The 27667-nt window shown below is 38.7% G+C and overlaps 1 protein-coding gene across 2 annotated transcripts in view; it reads right to left on the bottom strand.

The window, feature by feature from the left end:
• Nucleotides 1–3461: 3461 nt before the first annotated feature.
• PPA2 (inorganic pyrophosphatase 2) overlaps nt 3462–27667 on the bottom strand; it is a 34571-nt gene continuing 10365 nt past the window's right edge. The window contains exons 4-13 of one of the 2 annotated variants that reach the window (XR_014226415.1): nt 26038–26091; nt 23696–23815; nt 21287–21373; nt 19811–19937; nt 12136–12263; nt 10258–10343; nt 9187–9256; nt 6892–7152; nt 4674–4713; nt 3462–3638 (exon numbers count right to left, since the gene is read on the bottom strand). Coding sequence is in view for 1 of the 2 variants with exons in the window: in XM_082282060.1 (XP_082138186.1) it covers nt 3610–3638; nt 4674–4713; nt 9187–9256; nt 10258–10343; nt 12136–12263; nt 19811–19937; nt 21287–21373; nt 23696–23815; nt 26038–26091 (741 nt within the window). In the remaining variant the exon portion in view is untranslated. The remainder of the gene's footprint in view (nt 3639–4673; nt 4714–6891; nt 7153–9186; nt 9257–10257; nt 10344–12135; nt 12264–19810; nt 19938–21286; nt 21374–23695; nt 23816–26037; nt 26092–27667) is intronic. The other variant, XM_082282060.1, reaches the window with a different exon arrangement.

Here is a 27667-nt window from a genome sequence, read left to right as displayed (position 1 = left end):
TACTCTCTGGACCCCATCTGTAGCTTCCAGAAGAGAGCAGCAGTAACAGTGACCTATGAGAAATCAAAGACTCTGTGTGGCTGTCTCAGTCAGTCAACACCACTGAGCACCCAGGTCATATCTGCATAACCCAAGAGACTCCCAGGAAGTCAACTCAACAATACACAACAGCAACAACAGTTGCTGTTTTCAATTTTCTTCCCTCACACAGGTGGCCAAAGATTAAAGAACTATTTCTGAGCACTTAGGGGATGCAATTACAACTTTTGTGTGGTAGGTAAATGTTCTTCTTCCTTGGCAAGTGCATCCTATTGACCTCTCCAGTCACATGAAGTCAGCATTGTTACGTATTGCCCTTATTTTTAGGTGTGTTTTAAAGCATTTCAGTCACTCCTATTTAGAGTTCTATTCATTATTTTTATTTGCCTGAACCTCTTAGATTCTGTTATCTTCCAGCAAGCTTTTTTCCTATTGTTCTCTAAATCCCAGAAGTCCTGTCCACAGGGAGTGGAACCCACATTGTCAAATCAGATAGGAAATCACCTTACACTTTACAGCAAGGGCAGAAAAAAAACCCCATTGCACCCTACTGATGTAACACTGGGTCTGCCTTTTCACCAAAAAAAAAACCTGAACTACATGCCATTAAAAAGATTCAGTCCCAGTAAAAGCAAAGGGAAGGATGAAATACTTCAATCAGTTTAAGACTGCTTCATGCTGTAGATCGCAAATGTTAAACACAGAAAAGTTACGGTAAGACGTAACATCTCCTTGCATAACATCTATGAACAGTTCTTCCAAACATATACCTCAGAACGACTTTCTGTTCTTCTGGGGGTTTGCAGAGGATATCCATTATTCCTAACAGCATGAAAATAACATCCTAACAGGGACAATATCATCCTATTTTCACAGTCCTTTTATTTTCACACTTTAAGGAATAATGAACATTATTTCCATTCAAGTAAACCTCAAACCCCTCTTTTGACTGGGGGGATTGATGTGTGAACTCCATGCCAGTAAAAAGTACTATTTTGAGCAGCAGCTAATGATTTACTGAAGTAAAAAGAACCCTTACTGTCAAAACAGCAAGAGGCAAAAAAAAGTAAACTCTCCTGTCTCTCCAAAAAGAGGAAATCAAGATGAAAATTTATCTTGAAAGAAGCGTGTACATGTGAGTATTACATATTCAACACAGAAAAAAATAGTTAAGATGGATTTATTTCCTGGAGAAAAAAATTATGTTTCTCTTCATGTCCTCATTTCCAGGAGACATTAGCATCATATATAAAAACGTTCCTTTCATAAAACTATTGAGAAGTGGATGCTGCTACGCTTACCTTCCTGCTACAATGAAACCAATTTTGAATAGAACAATATTGGCAAATAAATACAAACAAAAAACCTAGTCTGTGAAAAAAGCCTAAATAAACAAAAATGCTTATTTCAGACTTTTTTCCCTAGGATCTGAAAAATGTATTCTAGTTTCTGTCCCATCCCTCTAATCCTCCTATAAGCAGACATTCTGTCTACAGCTCTTTGATTATGGTTACTTTCCGAAACCCACATTGGTGGCATTCAGTGCATTCTGGCAGCAAGGCTATGTGTAACAGCACATCTTTGTATCCCACCTAGGAAAAATCTTCAGAGAATAACATGAACACTTTCCTTCAAACTACTTTCACCATGACAGTCATCTGTTTACATACTCAATATGTAAGAAATACTTTAACATTTTCATATTTATGGTAGTATTAGGCATCTCTGATCACTTCAGTTTTCAGTTTTCCCAAGTACTATTTGTTATTTCCTTGCACAAAGCCTTATCTGATTTAGAAATTTGTTTTTGCTTCTGAGATTCATAACCACATTCCATAAATATACTTAGAAATTAAAGAATACTGCTAAAATTTACTTGAAGTAAAAATGAAGTAACTTGTGGCCTACCCCTGATAGTTCAGCACAGGAAAACAATCTGATTTTACACAGTGACCTTCATTGTTCAGCTGTCCTTAAGCACTTCACAAAACAGCAAGCGTCCTAGGTGTACTACTATGGGCAAATACAGCAGCTGTTCTGCAACCTACAAGAGCTCACCTCTAACCAGAGGAATCTTGCGAACACAAGGCACTCAAGAAACATTTCGTGTTTATGAAAACCTGGGGGTATAATGCTGCATGAACTTAGAATTCTAAATTATAAAATAAAGTACGGGAAATCAATACTGTAAATGTATGTTGGATGCAACATGTTTCTTGGCTACAAAAAATAAAAGTAGTCCTTAATATCTGAGGGTTATGTTGCATTTCTCATATCATACCTAAACTCTGTATATAAAACAATGCAAAACACTATGCAGATGGGAGAACTTAATCTCCTAAGTGCTGAGGCCCAGACTGAGATCTCCAAAGTGACTGGGGCTTGTACACTAAACAATTCACCAGAGGAGTCTAAATTAGGGAAATTGTATCATAAAACCAAAGAAACATTCCCAAAGGTGAAAGCTTTCTTACTAAAAACTTACTCTTTGTAAGGAAGTCAGTCCTCTCTGGCAAACCACAGCCTAACTTTTGCAGTTCTTTGTCTTCCATTTCCACCCCGTGTCAGCAGCATTAACCTTCTGTTTCCGTCATCGTACAAAGCAGACAATGCTCACCTTTGGTCTCAGTAACAAGCTAGATAAAGCTGCCTGTCTATATTATCATTTCCTCTCTTTCCACTTCATAGCTGCCTTTTTTGTCTTTAATGAACACTGTGGTACAGATAGGCCAGACATAATCCTGCAGTAGGAAAAAATGGCAGGTATTTTTACCATGAAAGCACAAAGCTCAGCTCTGTACATTTTATTAATCTTGTCTCATTGAACAAGTAACTGTCAAAAGCATACACAATTCTATAAATGGAAGCTTTCCATAAGGAAAATCCTTCCTGTGTGATGAAACACCCAAGTTATCAAAACAGGATGTAGAACAGAGAGCACACGTGCATCCTTACTTCAACTGTTATGGCATTAGCCCTTCCTAGTTGAATTAATCTTTGGAGGAATGTTGTATTGTTTTAAAAGCAAGTATGCTGTGTCCCTAACTCTATGAAGCCTGCAGAGACAACTGGGCACAAAAGCGAATGCAACTTGGCAAACAGTCACCTATCAAAGAACATGGTAAACTCCTAAGCCTCATACATAAAGATAACCGTCGACTTGAAACAGATTACAGTCAGGGTGGCCAGAAAAGCCCTGAGACAAAAATTAGCACCATCTGCTCTGCACCCAATGGCTTGATTATTCCAGAATCTGGAGAACAGTGTTGAAGACAACTTATCTCTCATCTCATTTGGTATGCTTCATGAGTGGATAAGCACAGTTCTGGAGTTCTGAGATTCAGAAACAAGCAAGCAAGCAAGCCCCTCCTCTTCCCTCTGCTCCACCCTACACAGACATAGAAAGGAAACATTCATTTTGTAATGGCAGTGTTTATTTACATGAGAGAAGGTTTACACAAGTTGAAAAGTTGTTTCAACAGGAATCCAACAATCAAGTGCTTTTGCCAGTCTTCAAAAAAAGGGATGACTTTTAAGATTTGATGATGCACTTTCAGAAGACCTTGATGATCACTTGGGAAAAAAGTACCAGGAATCAACTAAAACAAACAAAAAAATTACAAGAGTGACATTAGTTCTATACAACCAGCCATACACAAACACTTGAAAAAACAACATTCTGCCCTTCTAGCTACCTTCCCTCCCATAACAATACTGCTGTGCCAGCTCTATCCCCACCCTGTGAAAAGCATGGCCTCAAAATCGTATCTGTTCATTTTAACAGTTTGGCTGAAACAATCCTGCAACAAATTACAACATTGTTGTGAACATCCCTGGAAAACATCAAGGATCAGGCAGATTATGTTCAGTCGCCTGTCAGAGGTCTGAGATCTAATACTTTGGAAAATAAATGCTATTTATTGGCATGCCATATAAAGGCAAATGGAATGCAACTTGCTTTCCCATGACATGGGCTACACAGATGTTGCTTCTCAAACAGTTTGGAACTCGGCTCATGACTAAGTTTAACTTAGTATTTCTGTAATTCCCTCCATCTCAAAAAGCACATATGTCTTCTCTACAGTTCTTGCCAGTAGAAAAATCTTTTTTTGAAGTAGTTTAAACTGAAAATGTAGGATGCATTCTTATTTCTTAAAGAAAAACACATGTTCTGTTAACATGAAAAATAGTCGTAACAGTGAAAAGATAAAGTTTTGTCTTTAGAACTTACACTTGAAAAGTAGGTAATGGTTATGTCAGTTTTAGGAAAAGGAGCTATTTATTTGATTAGTTAGCTACTGTTAGGAATAACAAAACCTAAGGCAAAGCAATCTATCTCCTTTAAAAAGGATAAATGTGATGCATTTGCCTTGCACAATCAGTAAGAGAAAAATTTTGTCTTCTTATCTTTTTTTGTGGACTACACTTTCACTCAAATAACCTTCTCCCACAAACCATCTATGAATTTCTGTTCATGTTCCATTTAACAGGAGACAGGCAATACCATATGACAGGATGTAACTTTTATCATTTACATATACACGAAACTGCCTTTTTTCAACAAAACAGTTTTCATGTCAATTTTTAAAGTCAGCAATTAAGAGAAGTCACATGACATCTAAGAAAAAAGATACCTTCTGGGGAAACAGAATCTCCATTCATAAATGCTGGTGCCTAGAAAAGAGAAAAAAAAAAAAAAAAAAGAAAGGGAAAACCCCCCAAACCAATATATCAGTATTTACTTAAGGTTTCACAGACAGCACCCAAACTCAAAGGCATTTTAATGCTCAAGTCAAGAGATATTAACAAAACCAGAACTTTCTGTTGTCCCCCCAGGGCAATATTCTACCTTGCAGCTTTCTCACCCCCATTCTCACCCCACTGTACAAATTTCTTTGTTGCTCATAAATGACAAAGCAAGCACATGAACGATGAGTGACAGATTGAGAATAACAGGATTTGTTGTTTACTAACTGCTGCACAGTTACTACACATTTCACTGTCAGGTATGCATGTGAATACATACACACAATTTATATTAAACACATGCAAACAATTTAAAATAAATGTGTGATGATACTCTTTTACAATTCCATTTTGACAGAATAATTCAGTCCTCTGGAAAGTGACCATTTGTTTTAAAATTCAGGTCTGGCATTTCAAAGCTGGATATGCCACTATTCGATCACAGTAGTGCACAGCCTGTCTTGTCCTGTAACTTAAAAGGCAAAATTAAAGATGCTTTTAATGTATCTGGAATCACCCTGCCTCATGATGAGGATGCAACCATTTTCCACTGTCCTTCCTTAGCACAGCAGCACTCGGGCTGAGCTGCACTGATGTGACACAGCCTGCCTGCATCTGAGCACGCACAAGGCCCTGAACACTGAAGAGCAGAACAAAGCCTGTGAGGAGGGAAGGGAGAAGCAGGATTCTTCTTCCCAATTTACCCAGGATAATTACCAGCACAGGGGGGTTATGAGACTGGTCTGAAAGGAGGTACCAGTATGACAAACATAACCCCGTATCACCAGACTATCCCCTCTCTTTCCAGCAAAACCCAAGCTTTATTTCATAAGGCAGGGAGAACCAGGGGTCACCATGTACAAGCAGGTGCCTGCCACTTCTGGTAATTCCTCAAAAAGCTTGAGATAAGGACTCAGTATTTTCCTACCAGGGCCAGATCAAAATCCCATCCCACTGAACCAGCAATCTCTTCACTACACAACACTTTCATGTGGAACACTATTTAAAAACCAAATAAATGAATTCATTAATAAAAATAAACTCCAGACTAACAACCCCACCAACCTTTTGTTTCACGACTGGCCACTGTACAGAAAATTCTACCTTTACTAAATCCTAAATGGAAATGTCCTCACAGAAAGCATGTAGGGAGAAAGGCAGTCAACAAACTTTCCTGCTTAGATCTGAGTTATTCAAAACACATTAGTAAATATACAGATTCAAATTTGGTTGGAGATTTTTTTAAATTATCAGGAAAAGTCAAATATTTTCCCCTGTAAAACACTGTTCTGCTTTTTATCAAAAGAGATATCATCTAGCAAAGCTTTCCTAGTTCACTTTCCAGTATTATAAGGAAAGAATTATGTGATGAGTCTGAGAAACACTGCTCTACTAACTATATATAGATTGTCTTGGAGATTTTCCAACTTCCAAAGTCCTCAGCAGCTTCTTCACAGAGCAAGCAATTCTTAGGATTAATATTAAACAAAGGCTTGGCTTGACTTGACTGGTCAGTTTTACAGATGACAACACTTAAAAGCCTGAAATAAACAGTGTATCTTAGCACTAACACATTCATCTACAAAGCTCTATTCCTCCTGGGTTTGTGTGCAACATATACTGGAGCTGAGACAGAGATGAAACAACTTTCAGAGCCTAGAGAACGTGAGAGATTTTCACCATGTAGTGTTAAAATTCAGCTAGATTTGTAGTTGCAGGGGTCTGGTGTAATTTTGGCTGGTTCAAAAGTTCAGTATGTGCTCTTATTATATGCACAGATTCTCTTCTATCTCTTTGGAACTGACTGGTCATGGCAATTCACCTGCTGTGGAATCATTCTTAGTTTGCCCCCAGTACAGATGACAGTACACATGCCAACCATCTAGAAACTCACTCAGTGGAGTGGAAATTCCCCAACCCAGACAAGCCATTCTAGTTCCCCATCTGTAAAGTAACAAAAGGTCAAATAATTCTGAAATCAACTGGACTATCTTGGGAACTACCCAGTCAAAATCTATAGGAAATTCTGATTAGTACACACTAGATAAGTATTTGGTAAGGATTTGAATGTTTTCCATTTGGTTCTGTTACAGTTCTCTTGCTTACCATGAAAACTGAGTGTTGCCTTTTGGCGTCTTCTTTGGGGTTTTCTTGTTTTGTTTTTTGAAAACTCAATATATCTGATTTAAGGTAATTAAATTACCAGCTCAAAGGTGCTGCAACTAGAATCTGGAAAAAGAATTGTAGGGAACCAGTTCTCACTGCAGAAGTATCTCAGAAATTTTGCAGTAGCTGAAATACGTTTCTCACTGTACTTGCACACAAGATCTCTGCTTCAGCTTTCGTTATTTTGTTTTTATCCAGGAGCTAATAGATGGATATAAATGAGAAGAAAACGTATCTGCTTTTAGTTTAAATTTAAAAAAAAACAACAAAAACCCAAACAAGACCCCCTGCAAACACAGGCAGCTTTCATTTGAAATCACCACAGCCATTAAAATTCTGCAGCCAACACTCACGTAGTTACACTTCAGTGTGAAAGAGATGAATGTCTGACAACCAAAGCATGCAGTGTAGTGTACTAGACAAAAAGATACCTGCTTAAAATGTGCAAGTCAACTTCCCTGCTTATATTTAGAGTTCAACTGTCCACAGTTCCTATTTCAAGGCCATTTTACTTTTTTTCGTGCTTGCAGATTGACAATTGCATGCAGCATGAACAGTATTTAATAGAGTATTGCATATTTTCCCTGTCTGGAAAGCACCAAGAGGCAGCACCCTGCAAAGACGTAATTAAAATACTTAGACTGAACTGAAACAGAATGATGGAAAGGAGAATGTGGAAACAACTTCACAAAAACACTATCGTTTAAAGAAAAGAAGGTGAGGCACAAAAAAAGACAGGAAGTGATGCTATTTGATTAGAAGGGAAGCTTTCATAATAAAAAAGGCATTAGTTTGATACAAGGTATCTATTTTATGAACTGATTTTACTAACTTCCTCCCCTCCCCAAAAACCACGGGAAAAAAAAGATTTGTTATTGAGAGACAAAATAAGGCATACTGTTGATTTAGTAATTATTTACCCTGTATGCCTCAAAGTACAAAGAGCAGAGAATGCAAAAGGAAATACTCCTTAGCACATTTGTCACCATTCAAATACACTTGGATTTGAAGTTTTAGGTAAATTTAAAGACTCATTAAAGTTATCGTAAATTTGAAAGTACAGAGGAGGTAAATACTTGCTTATAGCTGTGACTGACATGTCTAAAACCATATTTGAATTCCAAACTGAGTTTTTCTTTCATTTCAAACTTACAGTTTCATTAATCAATATTCACAAAAACCACAGAGGCAGTTTTAAAGAAGTGCTCAGAGCAAGGTATCTGAATAGGAAGAAGTTTGGTCTGACACATCTTTATGACTTAAACCAACATTTCTTTGCAACTGACCGTCTTATTTGCTTGTGACAAAACAGCATCCAGGACAACACATTCTTACTAGAAATGCTGTTGGAATGTTAACTGCACAGACAGTGGATGGCGTGTCCTTTGACACCTGAACTTTGCATCATTAACTGTGACTGTTGAGGCGAAACACTGGGTGCCCTGGCAGCCACGCACATGTGCAAAACACCTGCTGCACTCATGTGGTCACGAGTACAGGCTCAATCACAGCGTATGTTACAAAAGGGAAAGCAATACTTGGGGGCACTTTTCTCCATGTAATTTCCAGTAACCTTGCTTAATTTTTGGCATCCAAACTAGCCTATTCTAAAATGGAAAAAATTCTCCTCCACTAACATTTGCACATGAAAGCATCAAACATGCAGGACATTTTTCTTGCCTGAACAGGAAAGCTGCATGTTTTAATTTTTTGTTAATTTTCAGAATATGACAGGTATTCCTTAAGAAACATTCAAATAAGCATCCCCCTCTCCTACAGCATTGCATATAATTATGCAAGTAGACAAACAAAGGATCTGTTTAGTGATTAGGGACTACAGTCAGCTAGTCAATGAGTTCTGACACTGGGTGGTAACTCATGGCAACAGGGGAGACAGAGAAGACAGCAGGCTAGATACAAAAACAGCGGTCCATCCTGCTATTCAGGATCAGAAGAAACAGCATTGCAGAGGGAGAAAAAACAAAACAAACAAAAAAAACTCCACCAGAACAGTAATGAATCTGCCAGAAAGCATAAATGGACCACTGCAATGAAAGGTTTATATCACAATGCTTACATTTCCCCCAAAACCTTTATGCTCCTCCTTTTACTCAAATTTTTGCTTAAGGACCATTTCGGTTCAGCTGCTTTATTTCAGTTTTGGAGCTCTGAATAATCTTTTCCAATTAATCATTTAAAAAAAAGAGGGGGTGGAAAAAAAGTAAATATCCTTACTGACTGCACAATTGATCGGGCATCCTCATCACTGCAACAAAATGGGCTACCGCTCACCAGAACATTTGTGCTGAAAAATAAAATTAAAAACATGCTTTATCAACATCAGTGGAAAAGAGCCACACACAGTTAAGTACTTATGGAAAAAAACACCATCACATATAGAGCTCAGAAATGTGTATCTGCAAGAAATAAGGAAGCCAAAACCACAAAGTAATGCTGGAAGGAACAGGTGTGTGGAAGGGTGTTTTCTTTGATCTTGAGGAGGTGTCTAGGCTGTGTATTCTGTATTAATGCAAGCAGTGCTCATACTCAGCGCTTCTGGCTGCTAGCTTGGGTACAGTGAAGAGAACCACAGTCAAGAAACTAAATCCCCCCAAGAAGTCAGCAGAAATAAACTGGCACTTCCCGAGGGAGTTGAGGAACACCTAGATGGCTAGCAGAGATGATGTGAGGTATACCCCATCTCTTGTGCCTTGAAGGATGGCCAGATTCTGTGGCAGATCGTGGAAGTAACAGCACGTTACTTCAGCAACCTACCTGCGGTATCTAATAAGAAGGAAAAACAGGCCAAAATTCTGCTCCTACATAAAGCAGCAGATACCTGTAGTATTTCCAGACAAACCCTGGCACCACATCCTTTGCAGAAATGTTTCCCTATGAATCTATATCCTTTCACACTGAAAATGAGTTTGATCATGAGTTTTTAAGGTCCTACAGAATAAACTGCACGAACTTCAACTCCCCAAAGCAACAGAATGAACAGTGATAACAGGACCAAGATTCTCCCAAAATGATTCTGAACAAACACACTGGGGCCATTTCCCAAATGCTGAAGTAATGCCACATCGATGTAATCAATATATTTCTGGAACCACTTACCAGTAAATCATCATCATACAGGGTGCAATTAGTCAATCATGCTCTATTATCAATTATCAATCAAACCCATGAGTATTCCTGTCATCTCAAATTGAAAAAAATCTAAGCAGTTCATGGACAGCTGCAACATGTTGAATAGCACCAGTACTAGCACAATATGAAGAGCAAGAGATGTGGCTGGATACTTACCACTTTATAGTACCTCCATCAACTTTTTTATGAAGCAAAGCTTTCCAGTGTTCATGGGTAGATTTAATAATTTCAACAGCAAAATCCTAGTTTATGACAAGGAAAGTTTTGTAAATTAAAATGTTATTAAACAGAAAAAAACCCATAGAACTAGTTTATTAAAACATACTATTTCACATATTTTAAGGCACCTCCTTTAAGGCCTCATTAAATTTCTGGAGAATATAACACACTTTTTATGAAAAGAAACAAACTTCACTATTTGTCAAATATACTGGCAACACATTCAGGACTTTCCCTCAGTCTGCAGCCAGAAAACACGAGTGCTACATGAAAGAAATGAAAACAGCACTAGATGCTAAGGAGATCCCTACTGCTGTAGAAAACTATACCAGGCCCTAAATGGGATCAAGTGTGTGAGCTATGACTCCACCCTTACAGATGCAGGTCAGGGTCAGAGTTAGGGTTTCCCCTCTAGTGGCAAAGTTTGCATTTACTTCATTAATGCCCAATCATATACCTAAGCATTTGCAAGAATGTAAAATGTCAGCTGCTTAGCAGTTTCTGCTTCTTTAAAACAAAAATAATATTTGGGGTGGGGTCGGGATGAGAAAGCTTCCAAAAATTAAAAGTAAAATAAGCCCTCAGTGTCCAGATGATGACTGCTAGACTTGCAAAAAGCTGCCAACTGAACATTCACATTTGTTAACAAGGAGTGACTTGGAAAAGTGCCACTGGAACATTGTGAACTTCACCAGAGCTGCTGGAGCACAGCCACAGCCGCCTCGCCACATCCTGGGTCTCTAGAAATGCTTGAGAATGATTTAAGTGCTCCAAACCAGCTATCTCAGGGCATTTAGTGCCACCAGGCTGAACTCCAATGGCCTGACAGGGATATGCAGCTCTACTGTAACTCTACAGAGCAGGAAAACCTCTAAGAGCAGTTCCTGGGAGAACAGGGGAGAGATCAGGTTATCAGGCCTTACAACTCCACATCTGATTGACTTAAGAGACAGTTTTAGTGCAGAGGGGACTCAGGGCATTTCTTTAACCAGACAAAACATGTAAAGTTGCCTGTGCTGGTTAGAAGGCATTATGTAACTTTGATAGCACCCTGCAAGGCAGAACTGGCTGACACATGGACATCATTCATGAGCAACCTGTGATTCTCTGCCAAGAATACTCTACACAGAGTGTGCAATACACAGGTTGCAAAGCAATTTTACTCAAATCACATCCAATTTCTCTGGAAAATCCAGGTATTTCCTTCAACGAGATCTATTCCCTGGTCCAATCTCCTTTCAAACACTGGCCATTTTTACTGTAGTTTAAAAGACATTCGTTTTTTTCTAAAAAAAAAAAAAAAAAAGGGAAAATAATTTTTCAGCCTTCAAGCCAAACGCTTCAAATGTTTTTACACAGAATTACCAGAAAAATGTGTATCTTGAGCAAATACCAAAGATGAAAAAACCTGCAACCCATTGTCTTAAACTGCATACCCTCAAAAAAAAAGTCAGAAAAATTTACCAATAGGACTGAAAGAACACCTGAAAACACAAACTGTTCATTATTCTGACATGCAGAATGAAAATGCTTTGAAAAACACCTACAAACACACAGATGCATGTGCAAATCTCATCAGGATTAGGGCTAAATGGTTTTTTTTGCAAGCTTTCTTTAATGACCTATGCATTTTCCCTGAATAAAATGGAAGACAGCAAACATTATTTAATCCTAGCCTAATAAATTGTATGCAAAAGTCTCTCCTATCAAAATTCTTTTTGTTAAACCTCCTCCTTTAACATTCCAAAAATTCTAGGATGTATTATAAAGGCCACGTGATAGAATGATGCATTTTTAATTTTGCATTATCTTCACCTTGTCTTTAAATTCTCCATCAAAAGCAAAGTGATTTTCTGGTTTACCATCAGGGACTTTGTATAACTGAAACCAGTCAAGTGTAGCCTCAAGATAACCTGGTCTGTGCTTCTTGACATCATCGATATCTGCAGGTTAAAAAGATTTTAAAAATAAATAAATAAGGACTGATCATTTTTACTCACAGGTTTCATAACATTAATTTTTTAAAGTTTCCTAAAGGATCTGCAGCAATTTGATTTCACTGAGTACTTTCAAAGTCATTAGTAAACTTTATTACATTAGCTGCCCATAGTTTGCACCTTATGGTTTCATGGTTTCAGAACCACACTAAGCAGGTAAACCAGTCATCTCCTGCCCTTCATTAATTAAGACCCAAAGGTACAATGAATCAAAGGACCATATTTGTGACAGGAGAACAAAATTCCATATTTATCTCAGTAGGTACCTCTTGCAATACCTAGGTTATTCACTGAGGCATTTTTTCCCTCCAGCAACTGCAGGGGCTACAAGCATTTTTTGATAATGAAAAGAATAGCTATAAAAACAATTTCAACACATGGATCTTTAAACCAGCACCTCTAAACAAAATACAGGCTTGACTTGTCAACCTTATATTAAAAGGCATCCTTTTTGCTCACATTAGTTCCAAATTCATCCCCTTCAAAACAAGACAGACACATGCCAGGAGCTCTAAACGTTAACTTTACTGATAACTTTGTGGTATCTGCATATCCACAGTCATAAACAATTCTACCTCTACCTCTATAACCCCAATGTAGAAAGATGTGACAAGACACAAAGAGGAATATATGCCATTTATGGGACACCCTTGTGAGGCAGAGATGAACACTGCCATGGTGTGTACAGAGAGATGAAACATCACAATCATTCTGCTTGAAGACTATCCTGCCATATTAACAATGCAGTTTGGGATCTTACACCCTTTCCTGCTGGGCATATCAAATTTTAACGGGCTGTCCTTTGAGACCACCACCACTTCTGTCACTTGCAACAGCGTGGTCCCATCAACCCCTTGACAAGTTAACTCTCTGGCAACACGTTCACATGGAAAAGTTTTCAACACTTTTGTACTTATTTTGATACAATAAAGGATTTTGTCCTTCCTGGAAGCCACATACTTTGTAACTGGTGTAATCTTCTGTTTCCTTTCCACAGTCACTTCTGATGGAAACGGGAGCTGACTTTTTACTGCTGTAGTCTACCAACTACTTCATAACCTCACTCTGCTCAGGACACCTTCCATGGTGTTGCTCTCCTCTAATGTTTTGCAAGTCACTCACTCATGTCTCCCTTCCTTATTCCTTCTTGCTCTCTCAGTATTGCTTGGTTACTTCATTATCTTCTCCCACAGATATGCATCACTTAATGGCATCTGGTTGGCAGTGATTTCTGCTAAGATACTCTTCTGTCTATCCAGTCCTATAAAATCAGTTGCTTAGTCCATGGAATTGATACCTAGTCATGTGCTTCCCACCTTTAAGTGCCTAAATGTCTTCTTAAAATTTCATTGTGAACCTGAACAAGTACATTAAAGTATTTCTGAAGAGAACAGTAAAAGAGAAAAGGTCTTGTGCTACAGACCATTCAGTTCTCAGCAGACCACCAAGAGAGATGACATGTAGACTGAACTGGGAGGCCAGACCTATGTGAGAAGACATTCTGAGTGTTAACAGGCATGTCATAGATGCCACTCCCAAATTCCACTCTATTACCACTACCCAAAGAATAAAATATAAAACCCTGAAGAACCCTATGTACATTTTTGCTTTTGCACACACTTAACAGGGCTACGTGTTTATGGACTCAGAGTAAAACACATTTTGAACTTGGCTGCTGGCCATCTGTCTGTAGGAGATCAGGGAGTTTCACTGGCAGAATCCCAGAAAAAAGCAAGGCCACATAAGGCTGTACTAAAGGCAGGTCTTCTAGTTGGAATACATATTTAAGAGCACAAGAAGCTTTTCACTAGGGTGGGTGGGCGAGACCAACCAAGAAGGAATGATTTAGAAAAGGGTGGGATCTTGGTTGGAGGCAGAATGCTTCATTTGGGCACTAATAAAACTGCAGCTCCACTTCAAATTAGCTTCAGGACTCCAATGTATCATCCTGTTCTCTCCAAGCAAGAGAACATCCCTCCTCCAACTTGAGCCCATGTCATCTCCTCCTCTTGTGAGGTTTGAGTTCACAATATCTAACACTTGTTGAAGAGAAAGTATCGCCTCAAGTCTGTAAAACAAACCAGGCTGCTGCAGCAGTTTCCTCGGCTTCCAGCAGTGGACAAACTCCAGACCTCCATCTCCAGACACTACTTAAATTCAAGCATACTTTCTCACACTGCTGCTCCTTTTTTCTGGTTCCAAATGCCTCTCCTAACTCTGCTTCTCCATTCCCCCTACTTGGTTATTTGCCTTCTGCTCCCATAAAAACTGTTCATCAAGTGCTTTACAGTCTACTAACTGGCACATGGTACTCCTCCATCTGTTGTCCCTTACTTATAGGTTTTATTTATACTTATTTAAAAGGACTCAAATATTAGGATAGGCTTTGGGACAGACTTCCATTATCTCCTTATGATGGAGACTCTATCTTCATGGATAGAATCATCTCCCTGAATTTCACACTCTCTCTACTGGAAAATACCTTGCCTAAGTAAAATTACTAAACACAATCAGACTACAGCATTATATGGATGCCGTATATTCTGGTTTTGAGGACTTAAGAAGTGGGGCATTGGTTGCTTTTATTTCCTGGGTTCCTTGCAAGTTATTCTCCTTCACCCCTATGCTTCACTATTCTTTACTATAAAGGACAGCTACTGAACATCAAATTAAATTCGAAAGTTTGAATTAAAAAAAAAAAGACTCTAGAACATCTGTATTATAATGGAAGTTGGTGGTAAGCAGATTAAGAAAGTGCAACAATGCAACAAAACAAACCCCCAAAAAGTATCAATGCTGTTGCTGTCAAGTCAGCACATAATACAAAATACAAGGAAAACAGAAGCTCTTGCATCACTCAACAGTCACGTCCCCAGTTCACTGAAAGTCACCATAGAAAAACTCGAAAGACAGTTTGTCTTCCACTGAAATCTAAACAGCCTCTTTGGGATATCGGGGGGAAAGGAGAAAAACCACACTCAGAAAAGAGAAATCAAGCAAAGAAAGTAAAAGAAAAGATCACAATAAGCAGTACAATCATTGACTACACTAGTATCTATAGAAGACAGCTACAAATTATTATGATTTTTAAAAAAGCAAACAACTTAGATGTCTTTCCTACAACACTGTTAAGACACTTTTTTCTGACCTTGACTGCTTATCTTCCCTTAGTGCTATGTACTCACACTGATGTCGAAAGCGGCAGGTTTGGGAGCAGCAAGCATGTACATGGCCCAAAGCAGTTTCATCTCTGCCAGCAAGCCCTGCTCCAAGTGGCAGAGTAGAAGGTCAGGCTCCCGCAGGTACATTATCAGCACATACCCACGGGGCTCTATGTGGGAATTTCTCTATACTGCCTGTGTACAACCATAGGTCTCATTTTTCTGGACACCAAAGTTAAGCACCAAGGGTTAAGAAGAGACAGCAGATCACATTAAGCATTGCAGTTCAGTGTCCATAAGGAAAATCTCCAGAGGCTGGCACCAAGAAGTGCTGCTAGCTCGCTGTCAAGGGAGTGAGCCAATGTGAATGCAGATCCCAATTCTAGCTGGCTTTACAGAACAGAGCAACAAAAGCATTTGTACAAAACTACCATTTTTAGTACAACAGATGCTGCTTCTTGCAAGCAAAGCTAAAACAACATGTTTGCAGCAAGCTTTCTAAACAAGGTCTGTGGGAAGAGAGGACATATGTTTTTAATAACATCTTATAAACATTTACAGGAAGCGGCAGCTACACTCCATATAAAGGCATTTGGTGTATTATGTGCAGGGGGTAGGAGGGGAGCCTTGGTACAGCTAATTAATTTCTTTATACTGAGCGCTTACACAAATCCACAACAAAGGTCTTCTGGGTCTCTGCTGCTTCTCTGTGAATAAACACACTCACATGCAAAGGTCTGTAAAAATATATGGTAGAAAATATCAAATATGCCTTAGTTTTGCCATTTAGGGCTTGATCACTTAACCCTATCTTGAGATGCATATTGTAAAAGCAGCATGGCAACACAGCGCAGTTAACTGCACCAGTGCCAGCAAATGGCAGCACAATAAAGCCAGCAGACATCACCAACTGCTGTTGAATATCCTGGCATCTTTCCAGTGAGCAATGGCAGCAAAAATGGCTGCTAAGATTCCAGGCCAGTAAATCACCTCCAAAATGCCACCCAGCATATACCATTAGTCCAATTTGCTGAAGGAGGGCAAGATGACCTTTTGAAAGTCAGACTTCATAAGCTGCTTCAAACACAATTCCTGCTTCAACTGCCAGTGATTTTTAAAACCTCTTGTCCAATATGACGATGCCACATACATTTAGATCAAATCACAGCACAAAAGTGTCACTCATTCTTTCTGACCTGAAACTAGTAAAGCACATCAGATATACAAGTGATCTCCAATATATCAAATTCAATCCCATCTATGAGATAAGCAGACAAGCAACCTTTCCACTCCAAGAATTTACTTCTCCTCCTGCCTATTTAAAAAAAAAAAAAAAAGCAACAATAAAGAAAGCAACCAGGCCTATTACACCACCAAGATTTAGTGTTTCAGTCTGCAAGGAGCTTTTAGGTCCTTTCTCAGAGTTGCTTGGTCTGAAGTTGCTCTGCTGGTCCACTAATAACCATCTACCTAGCAACTGCCTGAGCAGAAACACAACAGCCACAAAGACAGATCTTATTGAAATAGGTAAGTCTGAAGACATCTAGCTGTAGTCTAAAAGAAACTTTCTCACACAGGTATCTGCATCTGACATACAGCTTGTATTTGGTGAGAGACTGTCCCCGAGCCCACCAGAATTAAGTGCTAGTATTTCAAACAGGTTACCTTACAAAGCCAGTCCAAGAAGATGCTAAGTCCCTGCTACTCCTACTGATGACACAGTTCCCACTTAAACAGGTGCTAAGAACTGCTCATTATTCCTGCGTACTGTCACTGTAAACAAGAGTTTCTCACTGCTCTGTGCGAAAGAGAGAGTTCTAGGCAGGGTTTCCAATTTAAGCCAGTATTTATCAATAAATGCCTGCATGACACAGTCCAGTGGAGTGCTATGAATAAACAATGAGAAGGACTCAGAAGTTGTGACTTCTCAGTTCTGACTTCTGTGAAGTCTCAGAAAAATCAATTGTACTTATGAGAACAATCATGATCCCGGAAGAAGAATATCCCAGGTACCTGGGGTGTGCTTAAAGAGCAAGACGAGTTAACACATGGTGTGGGCTCAGGATGGGGTTTGCAAGTAATCACCACTCTGGTGTCTCAGAATTATCTTTCCCAAATGTTCACTGGGGGCTCTGCGCATACTAAGTTGAAAGCAAATGTGATGATTCTCAGTCCAGTTGGAAATGTTTAACAAATGATACAGAAGTGACTGGACAGGATTAGAAAGCAGCACTTAGCCTCATCTTCCCCAGGAGGCCACCTCCGTAACACAGCAGCACATCAATTACTGAGGGAGAGACCGGTTTTATCTGTAGCTGCCATCCCTTTATGCTGAAATAATTAACAACTTTGGGAAGGGGGAAAAACAAGTATAAAAGGACATATTGTACTGCCTGCTCCAACAGATTTGTTTGTTTTCAGACTGAAGAATGATTGCTGTTAAACACTGCAAGCCAGTCATGTTTTCTGAAAGCAAATGGGGGCTTTTTTTCTCCCCCTTTCCTTTCTTTTGTAAATCTTGGGCTGCAACTCCAATCCCAAAGGGAAATCATATTACACTGGATACATGTTTCTATACTTCTCTGAATCTCAGGATAGTTCTCTTCTTGAAGTTTTTGTACATATTCCTGATAAGAAATGCACACAGGAATCAACTACAGGCAATGGTTTGCCCATTCCTCCCACTTCTTTTTCTTCTTTTTATTTTAAAGACTAAAGGTCTTACTCCTCCCCTCCCAAATAAACTAAAGCAGTAATAGAGTTGAAATAAATCAGTCATTACCTGGGAGAAAAAAACCAACAAAACCAACCAAAACACCAGAGAGAGCTTTCAAACACAGACAGTTAACCCAATATAATAATAAATAATACTGGAATAAACTGCCACAGTTTTGCCCCTACTTAGTAGACTCTTTCTGAATTCTTTTATCCACTTTTCTGACCACATTCTCTCAGAAATTGCTAGGGAGAAAAGGTAAGTCTTTAAGCAGAACAGTGTCTAGAAATGAAGTGCTAATCACTTTTAAGTACTGACACTTATATTGCATTTTGCTGCACATTACAGAGTAGTTTAAATTGATACTGACATTAACAGCAAGCTATTACTTACTCTTTCCTTAAGCTGACCTTCTTAATCTCTAACTGTCAAAGTAGTTAAAGAGTCATAAACACTATGTAGTAATTCATCTGCCCAATGATTTTAATCAGCATCAACCCAAGAGTTTCCTTTTCCTCATCTCTTCTTGTCCCCTTCTTTCCCCACAAGTCAAGTATTCTCCATGTGAAAGCAACCTGCAAGAAAACTGAGAATGAAGGGCTAGTCCAGTGACATACTTTACATTCAGAAACCATGAAAAAACCTCTATAGCTGAGAAACACAATTCCTTAAAAAGCTACTGGATTGTTCTATTCCTACAGAAAGGCCATTCCACACCTTGGTGCTCCCTACAAACAAAGAGCAGGCTCTCATTGTACGTACCTGATGGTATATATGGTTTTTGGTCTCCTAACAATCACTTTTAGACAAACCTCCTCACTTAATTCTCATGATTCCCAGTAATATTCCATTTGAGGAAGCAAACTTCCATTTATCCAGAGAAAAACTGCACTTTACCTGTGCTGTAAAAACATAACTTCCTGCAGTTTTAACACATCTGCAATCAAAGTTACACCTCGTGTTACTTGCATGGACACACTTTAGTATTCAAGCTTCATTTGGATACCAGAAGAATCATCACAGGGAGGACAAGTCTGAGCAGGATATTTCCCCCTGCACAGCTAGTCACCATCAAGGCTGATTAGGGTGAGCTGCATTAGCAGTTTACTTTGCAAATTTTCAAGCTAAAAGGTGAAACCTGATTGCTCATACTAAGCAACAAACTTTGGAAGCAATCCTCTTAAAAGTGGCAAGACATTGGAAATGCCTTTTCAGGATGAAACACAATGCCTGCAAATATAAAAGGAACAAACACTTTCAACAAGGAAAACAGTAGTGTAATACATAATGTAAGTGGGTAAACAGGCACTATTACACAGGGGATAAAGCCTGTCACTTTTTTGGAGGTCACTTTCTAAGGCAGTTGTGCTTCAGAAGTCAAAAGAATTTCTGCATGACATGTCCTCTTGAAAATCCAAGCAAACCACTTTAAAAGTTTAGTGTGAAAGCACATATGCCCTCCTTGAAGGAAGCACCTGACTTAAACAACAACAAAAAAATAAAAGTCTCGCCTTTCCACTGTCTGCCTCTTCTTATCCTGGGTGGCCTAAACTCAGGTACCATTCTGCTGTGCAAGTTTCTGACATAACTGCATTAAGAAAGACAAAAATACTTGCCATGGATTTTCTGAGCTTCTGGGTCATCTGCACTGATGGCAATTATCTTCCAATCTGTCTCTCCTTCATCAACAAGACCTAAAACACCCAAGACCTTCACCTGAACAATCTCACCAGAAGAACGAATCTGAAACAGAACATAACGCCACAAAGATTTGGAAAACAACACACAGAATTTCTCTTTTACCTTACAAAAAAAATACTTTTACATTTTTGGCCAGCAGCCTATAACAGAATTGCAAGATAGATCTGCAAACCCAGTATACACCTATTTAGTATTCCTAGCCTTTCTCCCACCATTACTATTCTCCAAGCCTCAGCTCTCCAGCCAGCATTTATTTAACTAGACAAGTAGCTAAAAATGTCTTCCTTCCCTTTTACCCTAGTTCCCCCACACTTTCTTGGTCTTCCCCTCACACTCCAAGTCAGAAGTGTCTCTTACTCATTTTTAAACTTCTTCCTGTCCCTTGACTCTCTACTTTTTCAACTCATGGTCCTAATTACTCTCTTGCTATTCCTTCCTCTGGACTCCACAGAGGAAGGAATATAAATCCCAATATAAACACACAGCACTCCCCCAGAAATACCATCAAAACAATTTTTGCATTTTCTTAGGAACCTTCTCCCTACCAGCTAATATTGCCTTTTTAACTCTTTCTCGATCCCTTGAAATTCATCTTTAAGTTTCTTACCCCAAATAAAGTCACTTTTACTGAAGTCACTGGTTAAATTTCCCCTTACCTAAATATCCTATGAGATCCCTCTTTCAAACTCACCCATTTCATAACCCCATTTTTGATACACAGTACCACTCCATTCTCTGCTGCCTCTAGATACGTAGAATTTTCTTTCCATGAGCTAGACCCTTCCTTTATACCTACTAATGGTGTTTGCTGCACCTCTTTTTCATCCATCCACTCCATGGCTCATAACTCTGCATCACTGCAGCAGGTTCCTGTCTTCTCTAGAAAAGAGGATCTACTTCTGTTTGTACTCATGAGTAAACTCAAACTTACCTCCTTTGTGGGTCTGACTTTGTAATTTTAATGTGTATGATGCTGTCTTATCTCCTCATCTTTCAGCAACCTATTCCTAGCTCCAGTACTGCTAACAGGGAAAAAGGAAATAAATCTTTTCCTTCCCCAAAAATCTTAACCCTCGCCTCCTTCACCCAAAACTTACTGTCCACCCACAGAACTTCAGGATGCTGTTCTTTTATTTTCCCTTTTAACCAGTACAAAGACTTTACCAAATTCTACTTTTCTCCTCCTTTTTAAAAATCCACCATTTCCTTACCTATTCTCTCCTTAGACTCTCTATTGGTACTTCTGTCAGTCCCTAACACTATTAACACATTTTTTGTTTTCCATCTGACCTTCTCTTCCAAAAGTTACTAGCAAATTATTATGTTAACCTTGATAAATTAAATTTAATTAATTAATTTTATTTAATTAATTAAATTAAATAAATACAAACCTTTGAACCTATTTCACAAACGTCAATAGGATCATTATCCCCACAACATCCTGTAACCTTATCTGTATGGCTTGGATCTTCCCAGGTCTGCAGAAGGAAAGAGAACTATCAGTTACCAGCTGAACTGAAATTACAACTCATCTTACCACTAAATTACAAAGATTAGTAAAAACAACAATAAAAACATCAGCTTTCCGAGAACAGGCTTGCTCAATGGAAGGAGAAAAAATAAACAGCCAGTAGACTGACACTGAGTAACTCACACCCAGGACAAGTGACATGAGGATTACTGAGGAAGTATTTTTCCTGCATCAATGACTCAACAGGTACACTTTACCCAACTGCAGTGATTAAGGCCTCAGAGGACCCTGAATATGATTTTTCTAGTTACTAGTGATAGTGGAATCAAGCTAAGACATCTTACAACTACATTTTTATTATACTTGTTAAATACCATGATATTAACATAAGTTGTTTTCTAAAACATCTAAGCTTTGAGCTAACCACACTCCTACACATAGATTTGTCAGCACCCAATAAGCTATTTAAAGATTTTAGCTTTAGGTATGAAGTATTTCTTCATTCAGTATTTTGAGACATGTACATTCCAAAGGACAGTTTAGAGTTTAAGACTAAAGAGGCAAGTTTAAACCCCTGCTCTGTGTACTGCACAAGCAAGGAATCCTAGCCAAGTTATACTAACCTAATTACTAGACAAGTACTTGATTTTACTTTTACTGGCAAGTAATGAGTAACTCGTTCTACAGCTGAGAAGCTTTTCTGTTAAGAATTTTGAGTCCAATCAAGTATTGTTGAAAAGATTCTAGAAAACTTTTTTTTCCAAGGAGCTATACTGCTGTCCATGATCATTACTCCACCTCAAACTTGTTCTTGAGAACTTGACTGATACTGGAAGGCAAAGCAGAATCATTATCAAAAAACTGCTGAAGTGGAATCAAGAGAGAATTGAAACTTAATATTTCTTTTTCCAGTATTCTTCACAGAATCAACTAGGTTGGAAAAGACCTTGGTGATCATCAAGCCCAACCTATGACCTAACACCACCTTATCAACTAAATCATGGCACTGAGTGCCACGTCCAGTCTTTCCTTAAACACCTCCAGGGATGGTGACTCCACCACCTCCCTGGGCAATCCACTCCAGTGCCCAACCACTTTTTCTGTAAAAAAAATGTTTAATGTCTAGCCTGAACTTCCCCTGGCACAGCTTAAGACTGTGTCCTCTCATCCTTCCAAAGTGCTCTTCATTTAGGGCTGAATTATACCAGTACTACTCTTCTGCCCAGTCACACCTCTTCACCTCTAGGTCAGAAGGAAGGAATAGTATTGTTCTCTGGACAGTACAGCGACTTCTGCTATGATAGCTAATAATCTAATACAGTAAAAAATAAAAATGACACTTATGTTCAAGCCCTCCCTAGCTCACCAGGTAACAAGGGATGCTGAACATTTCTCCTGAGGAAAGTACTCTAAGTCCAAAATAAAGCACTTTATGCAGGAAAATATTTACATTTTCAAATAATTCTGGCTTTACACTAAGGAACATACAAACTTCAAAACATTAAATGGAATTGCTGGTTTCCAACTATACCTACTTGGAAATTTTGTCTATTGACTAGACAAGAACTTCATTGCTGTATTCCAGCACCTGCCTAGTATCTCCTCTCCAGGGATCAAACACATAAGCAAATTTTCAGGATTCAACTTTCACTGCTTATACAGTTAAGTGAAAAGAAAATAAATTACACTTTTCAAGCTCCATCATGTTCTTCAGTACTAATTTAAGCATGTGTTTTTCACAGAAAGCTTAAAACTTTTCATTATGCTCAAAATTTCAGCCATTAGTTGGGTTTGTCAAGGCTCAAAGTTTTGAATGCATCATGATCAGTAAAGTCTCACAGTTCAGAGAAAAGTTAAGTCAGGCAGCTGAGGTTTAATCTAAAAAAGAACAGCCCTTGTGTTCCTCTTTGTTAAAGATATTAAGAAATCCCAATTAAAATTTATGCTGCAGTACATGAAAATCCTAACTGAGTTTTTAAATAAATGCCTTGTTTAAGTAGAAAAGGTCTACTTGACAAAGTATTCTTGAATGGCAGATCATGACAGTTTAATTCTGTCACTGCAGTACAGAGACACAGACTAAAGATTTGAGATTTCTTGATCATTTAACTCCTTCCTGAAAACACAGCACATATTTACTCCCACACCCAAATTCTGATCAAAATTTATGGACACAATAAAGTTCAACATAAAAAAAGATCCTAATTTACAAACCTATCAAAGAGAATCACCCCTCTTGCAGTTGATTTGCATTCAGGCAGTATCCAAGATTTACAAGGCAATTTACACAGAAGACAGAAAACTTTCACCATTATAACAAAAATGTTACCTGTGGGAGGGCACCATAATTCCATATATAACCCTTGTGAGGAAAGATATTTGCCACATATCGAAGCTTGCCTTTCTTTACATCATGTTTAATGGGATTCAACGGCTCCTCAGTGGCAATCTAAGCAGATCGTGAAAAAGGGAGTGGGGGTGGGGAGAGGGAAAGAGAGGAGGAGAATGTTAAAATGGAAAGCAATTCATTCCATACCCAGCCAGTGGGGAAGATCCATCTGGCAGCACATGCTTGTGGTTTGAGGATTATTAAAAGTATGATAACTTCACTCTGAATCTCAAGGGTCATATTCAAAAAGCAGCTTATTAAGGTATTAAATAATGCTGTAAAATATGCAAGAAGAAAATGAATCTAGAAGAGAAAGTAATAAATTTGTAAGGAGACTGTCATGGTCAAACATAAAAACTGAAAGGAACTTAAGTCAGAAGTTCTTGCACTGTATAGTACAAGTTCAACAGATGTGCAAATGGTAGCACAACGTCTTCCAACAACTGGGGCTTTGACAGCCACAGAAGAAATTGTTCTTGCCCTCTGCTTGTTGCTCTCCAGTTGCAAACATCCCTTCTTTCCATCACCTCTCAGCATACAAATGCCTTTTCACAAGCACAAGTTCTCCACAGCCACCAAATGCCAACTTAACGCAGATCTGGAACAAGTTAAGCTACCATTCGAAGAGGGCATTCTTACTCCTAAAGAAGCACTGTCAGAAGAGCTGAACTACAGCTGAACAGTAACATCCTCCCCCAAACCCATATACAAACCATACACATATTTGCACTGCCTGAGTTACCCACCACAGCTAATTCACACTGTAACCACCCTTTTGACACTCCGCACCACAGTCCAACCCAAGCCTGGCTCTTGCTTACAAACACTCATCTGAGTGGCAAAACGTGCGTTACAGGCTCAAGTGGTTATACTCAAGCGGTCCATAGCTTTCCTGCATAAGGACACAGCCCTCAGTCCATACTCATTTTATATCCCTGTCATTTACCTGAAGCACCATCACCAAAGCCATCCCAATTCCACTTTTTTGAAGCACACCAGCCTGTCAATAGTATGTACTCATTCCACAAGTAAATCCTCCCCAAGAGCCAAGACGAAGGTTCAGGCATTTCTGGTTATACACTGGATTCTACCTGCTTCTGGTCATAACCTAACAGTGAAGAGCTCAAATATGTTACTTGGGACACTGACAGAAGTGGAGCTCAGCAATGATCAGGCAAGATCTGGTAATAACAGGTGTCAGCAGCTTACCATGGTCTGGACTGAGGGACTGCCAGGACACAATGGCAAGGCAAGACAACTGCCTTAATGGTTGATGCAGGAAATTTTAAGGGTATTAAAAGTTAAACATTAGGGATCTACATCTAGTCTCCTCCATCAAGACCAAAAAGTCAAAAATAACTGATTTCTGAACCTAACAGGACAAACTTTTCTACCCTTGACAAGATGTGCTGAAAGAAGTAGAAGGAGAGCAACCTGAGCTTTGGGCAGCGTTCAAGTAGCATTGTCAAAGCAATCCTCTGCAAAACAGAACTCAGCTTCCACAATTAATCATGAGCTTAAAATACAGGGTAAATATCTGAGGTAACCCTGCTTGAAGAGTAACAACTGTGATGGCAAACACATTTCTGTAATCGAGGAAAGGAGAAAAAATTCTCATATAACAGGCTAGGGAGATTCTTTGGTATTATTTTTAGTAATTAAAAGAGTTAACAACTCAAACTTCCTTAAAAGCATCTGGGAAGCATCCCCAAAATTAATACAAATGTTCAGGAAGACAGGACATACCCTGGTGAGATCTGTTGTTTCACAAACACTATAGATGATTTCACTACTTGTAAAATACCTCCCTGCAGGAGTAGATACGTTCAATCAGTATTTATTTTTGTCACAAAAGAAATACTCTTTTAATTGTAACACCATTTGTCAGGACTTGGCCTAGCACACTGTACAGTGCAAATGATGAATTAAACCATCTGAGTGGAAAGCTCCATAAGCAAGCGTTAGTCTAAATGCTGGACAACATCCTGAAAGTCAGTACTCCAGGACTCTGCTGCAGATACGCTACACTCTGCAGTCAGAGGACTGTCAAGAAGCAGTGCCCACCTGCTTTTCCTGTTTCCACCAGGAAAACAATTAGCACTTCAACACTTTTTATAATTGCAAGGAAAGAGTATGTACCACTGCAAACCAATATTTTAACAGAGCACATTTTAATGTGTAAAGAGCAATCCAAACTGTGATTAAACTCTGACTACTGGAAACCACTACATTGTCATAACTTCCACAAATACCTATATAATCACGGTATTTTTCTTAATTACCTCCATTTTTGCATTCGTCCAACGAGGCACTTCTACAATCATATTAAACAGGACCTAAAACAACAAAATAGTGACAGAACTGAAAATAAATTCCACTAGGCAATTAGCATTTTACAGTAACACAAATTCTCTCCTCTGCATTGAGCAGCAACATACATCACATTTCTCTGTTACAGCCACTTTTATTTGTATAATTCATTTAGTTCAGCCTCCATGGTTCATCCTTTCCCTGCCTCATTGCTTTGAGAATATGAACAACAAGCACTGGAAATACACCTAATGTTTTTTGTTCCCATGTCAATATTACCCTTCACAAAATGTTCAGTATGTCCATAGAATAGCTTGCCACGAGGCAGTGGTTGAGTCTACTAGTCAAAGAGGATTGGATGTTTCTATAGCACAGAGTTGGCTTCCTTTAAGCAGAGGAGAATGTTTCAGGTTTTTTCCCCCTCAAGGATTTATTCTTTCAGGCCCTCCTCTTTTGCCTTTTTTTTTAAAAAAACTCATGCAAATGACACTTCTGATTCTCAATCAAATCTGGCTGCAATGAGGCGATACTAATCCAAAAGTGATTGCAGAGGAAAGACAGGGACACAGACACCTCACATTTGTGTTAACCTTCTTCCTAACAGAAACAAAGTGAAAGCTGTTTTAAGAAGGGGGTGTGGGAGAAAAAAACCCAATAAACATGTAAAGTTTTTTGGTTTTAGAAGAAAAATAAATAGTCTACACCTTCTTACTGAGGCGGTTAAAGCAACATTTTCCGAAGAGAAAAATTCTGCGTAACTGCCGTAAGATTTCTTCTTATGAAGCTATCTGAGTTAAGCACTACCAAGTAGAGCATTAATTGAATTGAAACCATCAAGCAAGGTCTACAACCTGGTTTAGACTACTACAATAACCTCAAAATATCACATTGCCTGGGATATCTCTTCACAGCCAAGGAAAACTCACATTGGTATTAGCAATCACAACAGATCAGGAAAGACAAAATATGTTTTTGCAGAAATTTGTAGGAAAAAAATATAAAGTTGAACCAACTGAAGACTTGCACTGACTCTAACTACAATTAAGGCTCCAGTGAATCCTTAAATATTTGTATTTTTGCTCCTTGTACCCTGCAGCTGCAACAAACAAATACCATTACCAGGATCAACATCAGTCTGATTAAAGCAATCCCAATGGTTTTATGATCATCTCCTCCCAAACAAATCTGGAATGTGGAAAGCAAGAAAGCAAAGGAAAATCCCAGCTGTCACTTAGCATTTCTACTATGAGATCACAAGCTATGGACGATCCTCATAGCCAATTCCCAATAAATTTAAACTATATTTGCCATCCATAAGTACTATACCCATACTGCAATCAGTGGTATGTCAAATAGAATCACTTTTCCCAGTCAGGTCATGACCAAATGAAAAAAGATTTTTAAAAAAGGAAAAAAATGAGAAAGGTTTCAGATAAGTCTCAGTTTCATAAAATACACCTTATGTATATAAGAACAGTTGAAACAAAAGTAAAGAGGGCTCAAAAATGTCAACGCCAAGCAAGCAGACAGAACAAAGCAACATACATGCACCAGCAGGTAAGAGAAGGGTTGGAAGAAAGCCAGATAAAGTCTGCACATCCA

Source organism: Coloeus monedula (genome assembly GCF_965178545.1).
Source record: "Coloeus monedula genome assembly, chromosome: 5".
In the NCBI taxonomy this organism is placed as follows: Eukaryota; Metazoa; Chordata; class Aves; order Passeriformes; family Corvidae; genus Coloeus; species Coloeus monedula.
This window is presented reverse-complemented; position numbering and strand designations above follow the sequence as displayed.